Consider the following 15,021-nt stretch of genomic DNA (forward strand, 5'->3'; position numbering starts at 1 on the left):
TGAGCGTTCCTGTTAGCTTATGAATTTTCCTGTTAGCTTATGAGTGTTCCTACTAACTTATGAGTGTTCCTGCTAGCTTATGAGTGTTCCTGTTAGCTTATGAGTGTTCCTGTTAGCTTATGAGTGTTCCTGTTAGCTTATGAGTGTTTCTGCTAGCTTATGAGTGTTTCTGTTAGCTTATGAGTGTTCCTGTTGCTTATGAGTGTTCCTATAAGCTTATGAGTGTTTGTTAGCTTATGAGTGTTTCTGTTAGTTTATGAGTGTTCCTGCTAGCTTATGAGTGTTTCTGTTAGCTTATGAGTGTTTCTGCTAGCTTATGAGTGTTTCTGCTAGCTCATGAGTGTTCTTGTTAGCTTATGAGTGTTTCTGTTAGCTTATGAGTGTTTCTTCTAGCTCATGAGTGTTTCTGTTAGCTCATGAGTGTTCCTGTTGGCTTATGAGTGTTCCTGGTTGCTTATGAGTGTTCCTGTTAGCTTATGAGTGTTTCTGTTAGCTTATGAGTGTTCCTGTTAGCTTATGAGTGTTCCTGTTAGCTTATGAGTGTTCCTGTTAGCTTATGAGTGTTCCTGTTAGCTTATGAGTGTTCCTGTTAGCTTATGAGTGTTCCTGTTAGCTTATGAGTGTTCCTGTTAGCTTATGAGTGTTCTTGTTAGCTTATGATTATTCTTGTTAGCTTATGATTGTTCTTGTTAGCTTATGAGTGTTCCTGTTAGCGTATTAGTGTTCCTGTTAGCTTATGAGTGTTCTTGTTAGCTTATGAGTGTTCCTGTTAGCTTATGAGTGTTCCTGTTAGCTTATGAGTGTTCCTGTTAGCTTATGAGTGTTCCTGTTAGCTTATGAGTGTTCTTGTTCGCTTATGAGTCTTCCTGTTAGCTTATGAGTGTTCCTGCTAGCTTATGAGTGTTCCTGTTAGCTTATGAGTTTCTGCTAGCTTATGAGTGTTCCTGTTAGCTTATGAGTGTTCCTGTTAGCTTATGAGTGTTCCTGTTAGCTTATGAGTGTTCCTGTTAGCTTATGAGTGTTGCTAAGAGTATACAAACAGCCACCGCAGCAAAAACTATTGCCTTCCACTGCCTCCACTTTGTGACAGGTGGTGCACCTGACCTACACGTCGCGGCTGGAGCAGGGGGTGCAGGATTACAGGCTGACGGAGATCCGGCCGCGGGAGGAGGCCGAGGAGGAGGTGTTCTACGGGTCGTGCCCGGCCCTGCCCTACACCCTGAGGGAGGGATATAGGGGTCAGTGTAACAACTCCCCTCCTGATTCCACCACCGTGAGCGAGGCGTTGTGGTCTCTCCTCGGCAGGTGAGGCAGTCTTGCCTCCTTTACGTAGCTGCTCTCTTACCCTGTCAAAGTAGGAGAGACATAAATGTATATATATATATATATATATATATATATATATATATATATATATATATATATATATATATATATATATATATTAGTATATTTTGGTAGCAGTCTTTCCTGTAGACATATATTATTAAATATGACCGAAAAAGTAAGATTAATAATTCTAACACGAATTTTCTCTATCTTTCTTATGTTTCTTTTCACTGTTGATGGTAATTCAAAGATCAATTCTCCAAAATTCATTTTTATTTCTAGTCTGACGCGACACTTGAGCGCGTTTCGTAAAACTTATTACATTTTCAAAGACTTTAGTTTACAAACACACAACTGAAACTGAATAGAGCTTACACATCTTCGAGGTTTATATCTACATTTGGGTGAGGTGGATGAGGTGAAAAACGAACTTTCAACAATGGGTATTCAATGGGTATTAAATTACAACACAAGACAGAACACGAAACAATGGGTATTGAATGGGTATTTAATTCAAACACAAGACAGAACACGAAACAATGGGTATTGAATGGAAGTAATTGTAGAAAGCCTATTGGTCCATATTTCTTGATGCCTCTATATTGGAGCGGAGTCAGATCATTTTGAATGAAATATTGACACATCGCTGGAACATTGGTTATAGAATTGTCTCTAAATTCACGTATCTTTTCGCACTCCATCACATAGTGATGGAGGGTGTGCGAATAATTTTGTTGACACAGTTTACATTTGGTCAGGTTTACATCGGCAGATAATGAGAATTCCCAGAGATACTTGTAACCGAGTCTAAGGCGAGCAGTAGTAACATCTAGAAGTCTGCTGATTTTATTGGATGAACCATAGATGTGTGGCTCCTCTTGCATGATAGTATGATGATAGATGGAGTTAGCCAAAGAATCTGCCTTTAAAGGAGCCATTGAGTGTAACCTTGGATTGTCAATGAGCAAATCTGAGAGCAGCAGTACACCGAGAACTTCAACAAGATCTTGTAAATCTGAGGCAAAGTGAAATCGACACCTGTGTATACAGGATATGTGTAATGTGGTCAGAATTGCATTTCACCTTTGTAAACGCACATTAATGACACTATATAAAGACACCTCGAACAATGTTTATGTAGGACAGACGTAAATCTGTGTATTTATGTATATAGGTTAGATTAGCATTTTAAAAGCACTACAATCACCTTCTGTGGTTGATTGTTCAATTAATCACTGAACTATGTGTTTAACAGTTTCCTAACCCTGTCCATGGACGATAGAAGAAAATTTATATATGCTAGTTAGCACTGTAAATGTGTGGCCACGTCTGTGGTAAGAAAAATAATACAAAAACACCTGGGGGCGGATAGGGGAGAATTCCCAGCAAATACACAATGTAATCAAAACGTTATTTTTACGGCGTAACAACGTAATGTCGTTGTTAGTGTTGTGGTTACTTCAGGTGTTTGCTGGGGGGGGGGGGGAGTGTTGGAGGAGAGGTGCTTGCAGGTGTGGCTGGGGATTAGGGTTGTTGCTGATCTATGTAACAAATTTCCGGGTAACACAATAGGCGTGGGATTGTTGATTGTTTCAAGCGTAGGTTAGACATATATATGTATGAGTTTGGTTGAATACGGAAGCTACCCGCATGAGCCAGTAGTTCCTCTGTATTTTCCCCTTATTCTTATATTATCATCAAATCAGACATAAAATGCAGTTGGAGAATGTCCAGAGGTATGCTTCCAGACTAGTTCCAGACCTGAGAGGTATGAGTTACAAGGAATAGCAGCAATAATTAAACTTCACGTCGTTAGAAGACAGATGAGCTGGGGGAGACGTGCTGACCACTGTCACAATTATCAGGGAAATAGACAGGGGGTAGATAATTACAGAGTGTTTAGACTTACCGGTCCATAAGAATAAATAATTGGACAATTAAGTGGGTTACTCAACTGAGTCACTGAGACACTTGAATGAATACAGTGCTACATAGTCTCCCTGGTTTGGTGCGTTCCTTTCATAATTACTTACTGGAATGAATATTTTCAATGTCAGAGTTGTGAAAAAATGGAAGGTACTAGGAAGTAAGGTGGTGGGGGCAGACTTCATACACAATTTCATATGTAGATGTGATAGAGCCCAATAGGCTCTGGAAATTGCACGATTGAAAGTTGAGAGGCGGGACCAAACCGTCAAAACCTAATTCATGCAATCATAATTAGGTGAGTATGTGCACTCACCCCTGCTCCTCGGTACATTCCCTGCCCAATACTGACCAAGACTTTACCCCCCGTCCCCAGAGTACCGTCGAGGGAGTGTAGGGAAGAGATACGACAGATCTACTGTTCCTTCCTCTACCATAACAAAGGTCTCTGTCTTCCGCCCTTCGTCCTCGAGCCTGGACAGGTGAGGACACTTTATATATATATATATATATATATATATATATATATATATATATATATATATATATATATATATATATATATATATATATATATATATATGTATATAAATTATTTGCATTGTAATTATTATTATCGCTGTTTTGAAAAGCTGAAGGCACGGTGTGTTGGATTACTTGTTAGTTGGCATTGATGTCTCCTGCTGTGTGACCAGCACGAAGAACATTTTCACCTTCCTCCCATAAACAAAATACCAGTTATAAAACTGAAATCTCATGATGCAGGGGCCATTCCCTCTCTGGATAAGCCTATGTACTTTTACTGTCAATGTTGACAGTGTCTGTCTGAGGGCGTATTTGGTACGATGCTTTCTTTCCAAATAATATATAGGTCTTTTGTGTGTAGTGTGAGTTTGTTCGTTAACATCCATGAGTGGTAATTTTTTTAATTGATTGCCGTCCTGATTATGCTCTTAGGTTCCACCACAGAGGTATCGTATGTTAAGGTTCCACCACAGAGGTATCGTATGTTAAGGTTCCACCATAGAGGTATCGTATGTTAAGGTTCCACCACAGAGGTATCGTATGTTAAGGTTCCACCACAGAGTTATCGTATGTTAAGGTTCCACCATAGAGGTATCGTATGTTAAGGTTCCACCATAGAGGTATCTCCCTTTTCCCTCTTATCTACCAGCGTTTTCATGTTTCAGGCCTTAAGTTTTCCCTCATATCTTTTCTTCTTTAGCTATGGAGGCCATTTTGGTTGCTGTCTTTCCAACCTTTATATTTTATTAATGTGGTTTTTCTTTAGATATGGACACCATACAGCTGCTACATACATCAGTTTCGGTCTCACGAATGTCGATAATAATTTATTTTAGTAATTCCCATCAGTGCATTTAAAAGCGACGTCGAAGTTTACAATGCCAGCGTCGTCTCCTCTCACAGTGTCTGTGAAGTGGTCCTCTGGTGACAGTTTACTGTCCAAGAACCTCCCCGAGAGCTCTTTCCGTGTCAGCGTTCCTTAATATCTTTTCACATAATTTGTAGTTTATGCCCGATATATTTTCCTTTATTCGACATTCCATATAAGCGTGGCACCCATCTAAGTCTTTTTATACTCCCTGATAACTTAGTACAATCTGCAAACAAATCCACTATCTCTGAATTAGCTCTGGTAGATTGATTATATAGACAATAAACATTACTGGTACTAGAACCACACCTTGCGGTACTCCGCTAGTGACATTTCTCCAGTCTGACATATCCCCGACCGTCCAAGTGGTTGGGCACCATTCCTCGTCCCATCCCAAACCCTTATCCTGATCCCTTCCCAGTGCTATATAGTCGTAATGGCTTGGCGCTTTCTCCTGATAATTCACTCCAGTCTGACATAATGCTTCTGAATACTGCTCTCATTTGTCTTTCAATTCGAAACAATTTTCTTTCATGTTAGTAGTCTGCTTGTCATCCTTCCTGTGTGGTCTAACTTCTGGAACAACCTCTTTGTGTAGGATTCCGTCAAAGGCCTTTTGTTTTTAAGTCAAGCGGATATAGTCTGCCCATCCCGCTGTTGCTCTATCGTATACATTGAAGAGATTTGTTACATAAGCTCTTCCCGTTGGAAATCACACTTGTCCGTTATTATGTAATTTCTTTCCAGGTATTGGGTCAGTATGTGAGTGTGTGAGGGAGGGGGAGGGTGGGGGTGTACATGTGTCTCTTCATGTTCAAGTATGTTTACTGAGACAAGAAAGAAATACATCTCAAAGGGATAGAGTAACTTAGGCTATTTCTAACCCGCTATGTGTCTCAACATGAGCCAAGCAGCACAAAGATGAGGTCACGGCGAATAGAGGAGGGGGAGGGGGTGCTTGAATCTCGCACGTCCTGGCTTGCGAGGCGCTCTGAGGGGAGGAAAGAGCTATGTATATATGAGAAAATATTATGACAATGTGTGAAATTAAACCCACAACTCTGGAATCTACGGATACACGCACTACCCACTGAGCCATGATGGTCACCAACTACTATACCACCGGGAGCCTTTGTTGACCACGTCATGGTCACCAATTATATAGATGGGCATAAACATTATTCTTAAATTTGTAACGATTTGAAAACTTTCTTTAGAGGTAAATTAACGCTATAATTTGCATCATTATTGTGACTCCATTTGACAATTCATCCATTCGTTTACTTTTTAAGTCATATATTATTTTGTATAATCGTTCCCGACCATTGATTCCTCTTACTGGCCAAGGTGAGTGAGGTGGAGCCGGAGCATCTTCGTCTGGTCTTCAACTCGTTCCCGCAGACAGGCACCCGACCGGACCTGGCGGGCTACCAGGACCTGAGGAGAGACCCCCACAAAGCCCTCATACCAGCAAGGATCGGCTTTCTGATACTGGCTCACAAGGACCCCGCAGCCCTGGTACAGTACACGTCTGATGTAGAGACAGATGTCAGGTGTAGGTGGAGGCCGCAGCCCTGGTACAGTACACGTCTGATGTAGAGACAGATGTCAGGTGTAGGTGGAGGCCGCAGCCCTGGTACAGTACACGTCTGATGTAGAGACAGATGTCAGGTGTAGGTGGAGGCCGCAGCCCTGGTACAGTACACGTCTGATATAGAGACAGATGTCAGGTGTAGGTGGAGGCCGCAGCCCTGGTACAGTACACGTCTGATATAGTGTCAGGTGTAGGTGGAGGCCGCAGCCCTGGTACAGTACACGTCTGATATAGAGACAGATGACAGGTGTAGGTGGAGGCCGCAGCCCTGGTACAGTACACGTCTGATATAGAGTCAGGTGTAGGTGGAGGCCGCAGCCCTGGTACAGTACACGTCTGATATAGAGTCAGGTGTACGTGGAGGCCGCAGCCCTGGTACAGTACACGTCTGATATAGAGACAGATGTCAGGTGTAGGTGGAGGCCGCAGCCCTGGTACAGTACACGTCTGATATAGAGTCAGGTGTAGGTGGAGGCCGCAGCCCTGGTACAGTACACGTCTGATATAGAGACAGATGTCAGGTGTAGGTGGAGGCCGCAGCCCTGGTACAGTACACGTCTGAGACAAATGTAGGTGGAGGCACTGCATGGTGAAATATCGTGTAGGATCTCTCTTGTCCGTCGCACAAGGTGATGCCCGGAAAGGACCGCCACGTCCTTCCCGGGCAAGCACCGCGACCCAAGATACTACAAGGGCTCGGCACCCGTCTGTGACAGCATACTTTCGAGTGTACGAAATCTTTGATGTAGATTTCATACAGTTTGGTCGACCGGGCACCACAAGGGTACCCCATCTAGGCAGTACGTGTATGTAGATGAGGGGTGGTAAACCTATAGCACACGTACCCAACGAGGCACACAAACTTATATTTTTTAGGAATAAGGACCTGCCCGAAACACTATGCGTGCTAGTGGCTTTACAATAACTCTTGTGTAATATATATATATATATATATATATATATATATATATATATATATATATATATATATATATATATATATATATATATATATATATATATCATACACTGAAATAACTATTTAATTCAGTATCACAATGCTTAAGGCTACTAAACAAATTAAATTTGTTCCAAGTACTTTCCCATTTTATGGAATCGTCGAGAAGTTTTCCGTGACGATACTGTAAATGGGAGGAAAATTCTGTTTACTCTATCTGTGACAAGTGTTAAATATGACACGCGCAATGCGTCAAAACGACTTTTTTTTTTTAAACTAAATAATCTTATTCATGACAGAAAGTCCAATTTTCAGAAATTAACTATTTTCCAAGTGTTTTTTTACGTGCAAGAGCTTGAATGTGTGAATAGTTGATAAATGGAAGTTACCAATAGTTACCAATTATCAACAGTCACGAAATTTACAACTTAATAATACAAACACGAAGACAAATGTTTCCACACGAAACTTTCACCAATATAGAGAAAGAGTGGAGCCATAATTTAACTAGTAGAGGAGTAACTAAGGTGCACATGACGAGGACAGGTACAGCTGCTGAGCATGTTGTACCGTCCGCACCACTACTACGTCTTCCACGTGGACCGGCGCCAGGCAGCGGTGCGCGCCACTCTCACCGCTCTCCTCCATAACCTCATGCCCACCGCCACCAATGTGAGGTAAGTAGTTCATGAACCTACTTGTGTAAAGGAGGAAATGTATATGTTTATCTCTCAGAATGTTCGGTAATACGTTTATTGCTTGTGATGTGTGTCTATGTGTGTATTAACACGATGTACTGAACGGGGTGAGAATAGCTTGAGCTACCTCATCCCTTTGTGTGTATTTTACCTCAATAAATTTATTTCAATTTCAATTTCAGTGTGAGCCTTTTCTCACCTACAGCCTCACCCTCTTCGGTATTCTGTCATATAGACACACACGTGGTGGGAGTCTTGCAGTCGTGTATATCTATCTCACTTCACTAAGACGTCTCCGTAGTCCTTATACCATACTTGTTGGCTTATATTGTGTAAAACTATTTTAGTAAGTTTTATCCTTTCGAAGTACAGTTGACTTCGTTCTCGACTCACAATCTGAGATCTATGCAGATTTGTTTCCCGGACTGGAGAAAAATGGTTGGGTCAGTTTCCTGTCATCTAATGACTCAGTTCAGCAAAAAGTAAATAGGTACCCAGGAGGTAGGCAGTTATTGTGGGGTTGCATCTTGGGGTTAGGTTCGGCCTTGGGAGACCACGATACAAGCCTAAATTGCATATATGCACAGGCTTCTTGTCCCCAAAGAAAACGAATGATTTATTTATTGAGGTAAGGTAAAGCACTAAGCCCCTACGACTATATAACTTAATGTTAAGAAAGCAGACTAATGTTCAAATGGTTCTGTAGAGTAGAGCATGAGTTTGTGCGCGTCAGTATCATATATATTTGTTTCATGGACGAAAAACCTGCGTGTTTATATACACGCAAACACAAGAGTTACACACAATAAGAATTACACATGTGTTTATACACACGCAAGCCTGCGTGTGTATATCCCGCCGGCAAATACGGGATATTAGCGCTAGATATCCGGGATCACTGTACCCAGTTAGGAAGGCCTGCTACATGATATTATAATCCTCCTTGTTCGGTACGTTCTTGTGATAATTATTTACATGCAACACTCCCTGTAGAATTGTGCCGGAGTCGAGATCGTTCGGGGCGACGTGGGGGTCCTTCAACATCGTGCGCGCCGAGCTGGAGGCCTTCGAGGAGCTGCTCCGTATGGGCGTCTGGGACTTCGCGGTGAAGATGAGCGGCTCGGAGTTGCCACTCAGGGACGTGGACGACTTGAGTGCCACCCTGGCGCCCTACAGAGGCTACAGCTTCCTCCCAGTGTTCGGTCAGAGGAACAAAGACATGAACGCCGACCAGGGGCTGGTGTTGGATGTGTGGTGGGTCTCCGGATGTAGGGGTTCACATGCAGCCTCTGTAGTTGGTTTTTCTTAACTACTTGGTTCTTGTACGTCCTCTTCTCTCTATTGTTTCTGATATTATTCCAAGACGCTATTATTTTTATGTCGTCGTATATATGTGTGTGTGTACTCACCTAGTTGTACTCACCTAGTTGTGTTTGCGGGGGTTGAGCTCTGGCTCTTTGGTCCCGCCTCTCAACCGTCAATCAACTGATGTACAGATTCCTGAGCCTACTGGGCTCTGTCATATCTACATTTGAAACTGTGTATGGAGTCAGCCTCCACCACATCACTTCCTAGTGCATTCCATTTACTAACTACGCTGACACTGAAAAAGTTCTTTCTAATGTCTCTGTGGCTCATTTGGGTGCTCAGCTTCCACCTGTGTCCCCTTGTTCGCGTCCCTCCAGTGTTGAATAGTTCATCCTTGTTTACCCGGTCGATTCCCCTGAGGATTTTGTAGGTTGTGATCATGTCCCCCCTTACTCTTCTGTCTTCGAGTGTTGTAAGGTGCATTTCCCGCAGCCTTTCCTCATAACTTATGCCTCTTAGTTCTGGGACTAGTCTAGTAGCACTAGACTGTGTGTGTGTGTGTGTGTGTGTGTGTGTGTGTGTGTGTGTGTGTGTGTGTGTGTGTGTGTGTGTGTGTGTGTGTGTGTGTGTGATTTCCGTTTTGTGGGTGGTGGAGAAGTTTGTGTAGAATATTTTAATAATAGAGCACAGTAATGTATTATTGGTAATTTGTCAGAGACAGCATGGCGGCTTAACCCATTTTTTCCCCGTAATTGCTATTTATTGTTTGTTTGCAATATCGGTAACTTATCGCCAATGAGTTTTAATTAACGTCTTCTGGTTGAGCCCTTAAGAGCTTGGACCTCAACAGGCACGGGTGTGAAGGTTACGTCTACAATGTGACGAGGGCGGGAGGTCAGCCATACCCAGAAGAGATACCCATCCATACAGGGTAGGTTAAAAATGGTCATGAGTCACACTTGGCGATTCCCGAACACTCACCTGGTTTTAAACAGATGATGGAGCACTACTCTGTTTTTGGTTACATTCATTGACAAAGCAATCGTGACAAATCAGCCATCGTTAAATGGCTTTCGTGTGTATATGTTATTTAATAGTATTATAAACACGCTTTCGTTATAAGTATGTTCTCTTTGTGTGTGATGTTGTCCATTACCAGTGCAACTCTCACAGGCTACAGGCCCCCTTCACCTGTACATCATGTCTCATCTCTCTGCCTCTCTCCTCCTGACTCTACATGTCATATGACGCTTCCCTTATGACTTTGCCTCTCTCCCTACTTGATATGACTTCTTGTCCGTATGGTAGTAACTCTATACGTAACTTGGCCCCCATTCTTTCCTTGACACGACCTTATTCCTCATATGACCTGATCGTTGACGTGCCCAAGATCACAGTGGGCGGTGATGAGTCGTGACCTGGTGGACTACTCAGTAACCTGGAGCCGTCGGAATAGTCGTCTGAACCGCTGGCACTTCCACCTGCAGACCTCCATAGTCCCCGACGAGTCCTACTTCCCCACCGTCGCTATGAACTCCCCATATAAGTAAGTACGTGCATGTCCGTGAATCGTATGACCACGGACGTGAAGTGATTGTGCCCAAGTACATAATTCCTTCAACCTGTGATCATATTCCGCCCAGCCCCTGAAGACAGTCCTCCACTACCCATATATCTTTCATAGGAATCGGATCCTTCCTTTGGGGTTCCACTGGTTGAGGCGGTTTGAGGGCCTCAACACCATCTTTCTCTGTCGTCACATGGAAGACGCCGACTTCTGTGGCCAGGTGGGTCTTCGTCTGCCTATACGAATAAATACTTCATTTTCCCAAAAATAAGAATGAATGTATTTAGATATGTAGAATTTGTATTTATCGTAAAGTCAAACTTGAAGGTGAAAGCCTGTGCGTATCTTACACCAGGGCCCGGGACCGATCGAAGAGGAGAACTTGAAGGAAATGTTGGAGGCATCACACAGGTATTTCTTGGCCAGGAAATTCTACACCCACGACATCAACCACTCAACCAGGAAAAAGGTCAGCATTTACCATAGCTAATTCAGGATGCAGAGTGAATCCTCAAATATAGTGATTTGCATCGATTCCTCCCCACACCTATATCATTCTTCTTTCCCCTTTCTAAAACACAACTACGCCTCCCAAGACAACTCCTCCTCCTCCGTCCTCAAACACAACCCCTTCCCACTTTCCTCAAACAGAGCCCGTTCTCTCCTTCGCCCATACACTTCGTTACCGGCTTAGACCCCCACCCTCTCCTACTCCCCCATCACTGAAAGACTTGCAACGCCCTGTCGCAGATAGCGGAACATGTGAGGACCAATTACTACCAGAATCTGAAGAGACACCTGCCGGCGGCCCTCCTGCAGCAGCTGACCCACCTCGCCTTCCCCCTTCTACAGCAGCAGGTGGCTGCCCATCCTCATCTAGCCCACCTCAGCCTCACCCCCGGGGCTGTGCTGGGGCTCCGGGTAAGCTTTGTTTCACAATACGACTCAATAGTGTGAACCACCTGCATCACCCAGCCCAATCTTACCTTCCTTCTGGTTTTAAATTCTTGCTACGAGCAGTATGGACCATGTAGCTAACTTGAAAGTCACCAACTATCTGAATTTTCCTACTTTCATTGACAGATTGTAGTCATGCCTTGGTCCATTGTTCGTCTTACCTTGGTCCTTGTCCATCTTACTTTTGTACATCCATCTAATTTTTAATGATTTCTTTGCCTGTTATAACAGAATAAAGCTTATATGTTATTTCAAGATCTGAATTTTAACTGCTTTAGAGTTTAAATATTTTTAACTCTCAAGATGGTTTACACATGATCCTCTAGTATTTTGCACCCTGAACTTATTATTAAAACTTGTCTCTTTTGCACTGCGACCTCTCACCTTCCTTCCCTTAGTGAGTTCCTGTAGACTGCCCAGAAAGGATAAATTAGTACGTCAGTACATTTTCCCAAGATCCAGGGTGATATCTCGTCTGATTTAGATCCTTTACTCAGTTAAAGTTTTAAATAATGTCCTTGTGTGTGCGGGAAGGTGATGTCACATTTGAATATTGGATTACTAGGGGAAGTTTGGTACAAGAGTAAGATCTGGGGCACGCAACTAGTATTATATGCAAATTCACGCATATTCATAAATTATATAAAATATGCATCTAATGCCATCTCTTTCACCCCATACTTCTGCTCCACCTACGCCACCTTGTGCTCCACTTGTGCCACCTACGCCACCTTGTGCTCCACTTGTGCCACCTACGCCACCTTGTGCTCCACCTGTGCCACCTACGCCACCTTGTGCTCCACCTGTGCCACCTACGCCACCTTGTGCTCCACTTGTGCCACCTACGCCACCTTGTGCTCCACCTGTGCCACCTACGCCACCTTGTGCTCCACCTGTGCCACCTACGCCACCTTGTGCTCCACCTGTGCCACCTACGCCACCTTGTGCTCCACCTGTGCCACCTACGCCACCTTGTGCTCCACCTGTGCCACCTACGCCACCTTGTGCTCCACTTGTGCCACCTACGCCACCTTGTGCTCCACCTGTGCCACCTACGCCACCTTGTGCTCCACCTGTGCCACCTACGCCACCTTGTGCTCCACCTGTGCCACCTACGCCACCTTGTGCTCCACCTGTGCCACCTACGCCACCTTGTGCTCCACCTGTGCCACCTTGTGCTCCACCTGTGCCACCTACGCCACCTTGTGCTCCACCTGTGCCACCTACGCCACCTTGTGCTCCACCTGTGCCACCTACGCCACCTGCAGGTGATGCCCCGTCTCCACCTGACCAACCCGTGCTGTTCTCTGCCCTTCGAGAGGTCCTTCAAGAGTACGCAGGAGTTCTTCTACTGGGTAGACTTTTCCCTTGTGAGTCTCGTCATGCTGCTCATGGTGGTGATAGTGACGATAATGGTGCTGATAGTGACGATAATGGCGGTGATAGTGACGATAATGGCGGTGATAGTGACGATAATGGCGGTGATAGTAACGATAATGGTGTTGATAGTGACGATAATGGTGCTGATAGTGACGATAATGGTGCTGATAGTGACAATAATGGTGGTGATAGTGACGATAATGGCTGTGATAGTGACGATATTGGCGGTGATAGTGGTGATAGTGACGATAATGGCGGTGATAGTGACGATAATGGTGTTGATAGTGGCGATAATGGCGATGATAGTGACGATAATGGCGGTAATAGTGACGATAATGGCGGTGATAGTAACGATAATGGTGGTGATAGTGACGAAAATGGTGGTGATAGTGACGAAAATGGTGGTGATAGTGACGACAATGGTGGTGATAGTGACGATAATAGCGGTGATAGTGACGATATTGGTGGTGATAGTGACGATAATGACGGTGATAGTGACGATAATGGTGGCGATAGTGATGATAATGGCGGTGATAGTGACGATAATGGCGGTGATAGTGACGATAATAGCGATGATAGTGACGATAATGGCGGTGATAGTGACGATAATGGTGGTGATAGTGAAGATAATGGTGGTGATTATGAAGATAATGGTGATAATGATGATAATGGCGGTGATAGTGACGATATTGGTGGTGATAGTGATGATAATGGCGGTGATAGTGATTATAATGGCGGTGATAGTGATGATAATGGCGGTGATAGTGATAATGGTGGTGATAGTGACGATAATGGCGGTGATAGTGACGATAATGGTGGTAATAGTGATGATAATGGCGGTGATAGTGACGATATTGGTGGTGATAGTGACGATAATGGCGATGATAGTGACGATATTGGTGGTGATAGTGACAATAATGGCGGTGATAGTGACGATAATGACGGTGATAGTGACGATAATGGCAGTGATAGTAACGATAATGGCAGTGATAGTAACGATAATGGTGGTGATAGTGACGATAATGGTGGTGATAGTGACGATAATGGTGATAGTGACGATAATGGTGGTGATAGTGACGATAATGGTGGTGATAGTGACGATAATGGCGGTGATAGTGACGATAATGGCGATGATAGTGACGATAATGGTGGTGATAGTGACGATAATAGCGGTGATAGTGACGATATTGGTGGTGATAGTGACGATAATGGTGATAGTTACGATAATAGCGGTGATAGTGACGATAATGGTGGTGATAGTGACGATAATGGCGGTGATAGTGACGATAATGGCGGTGATAGTTACGATAATAACGGTGATAGTGATAATGGTGGTGATAATGACAATAATGGCAGTGATAGTGACAGTAATGGCGGTGATAGTGACGATAATGGCGGTGATGGTGACAATAATGGCGGTGATAGTGACGATAATGGTGATAATGTTGATGATAATGGCGGTGATAGTGACGATAATGACGGTGATAGTAACGATAATGGTGGTGATAGTGACGATAATGGTGGTGATAGTGACAATAATGGTGATGATAGTGGCGATAATGACGGTGATAGTGACGATAATGACGGTGATAGTGACGATAATGACGGTGATAGTGACAATAATGGCGAAGATAGTGACGATAATGGCGGTGATAGTGACGATAATGGCGGTGATAGTGACAATAATGGTGATGATAATGACGATAATGGTGATGATAATGATGATAAAGACGATAATGACGGTGATAGTGACAATAATGGAGGTAATAGTGACGATAATGGCGGTGATAATGGTGATAATAGTGACGATAATGCTGGTGAAAGTGACGATAATGGTGGTGATACTGACGATAATGGTGGTTATAGTGACGATAATGGTGGTTATAGTGACGATAATGGCGATGATAG

General features: G+C 43.6%; 1 protein-coding gene across 1 annotated transcript in view; it reads left to right on the forward strand.

Annotated features, from left to right (window-relative positions):
- The window catches only part of LOC123755355 (uncharacterized), a 33,714-nt gene that overhangs the window by 10,633 nt on the left and 8,060 nt on the right, over positions 1-15,021 (forward strand). Inside the window, exons 4-14 of the mRNA XM_045737900.2 lie at positions 1,091-1,305; positions 3,632-3,737; positions 5,999-6,169; positions 7,750-7,880; positions 8,895-9,155; positions 10,060-10,140; positions 10,600-10,755; positions 10,894-10,996; positions 11,132-11,245; positions 11,527-11,697; positions 13,002-13,103. Coding sequence (XP_045593856.2) covers positions 1,091-1,305; positions 3,632-3,737; positions 5,999-6,169; positions 7,750-7,880; positions 8,895-9,155; positions 10,060-10,140; positions 10,600-10,755; positions 10,894-10,996; positions 11,132-11,245; positions 11,527-11,697; positions 13,002-13,103 — 1,611 coding nt within the window. The remainder of the gene's footprint in view (positions 1-1,090; positions 1,306-3,631; positions 3,738-5,998; positions 6,170-7,749; positions 7,881-8,894; positions 9,156-10,059; positions 10,141-10,599; positions 10,756-10,893; positions 10,997-11,131; positions 11,246-11,526; positions 11,698-13,001; positions 13,104-15,021) is intronic.

Source organism: Procambarus clarkii, chromosome 20 (genome assembly GCF_040958095.1).
Source record: "Procambarus clarkii isolate CNS0578487 chromosome 20, FALCON_Pclarkii_2.0, whole genome shotgun sequence".
Classification (NCBI taxonomy): Eukaryota; Metazoa; Arthropoda; class Malacostraca; order Decapoda; family Cambaridae; genus Procambarus; species Procambarus clarkii.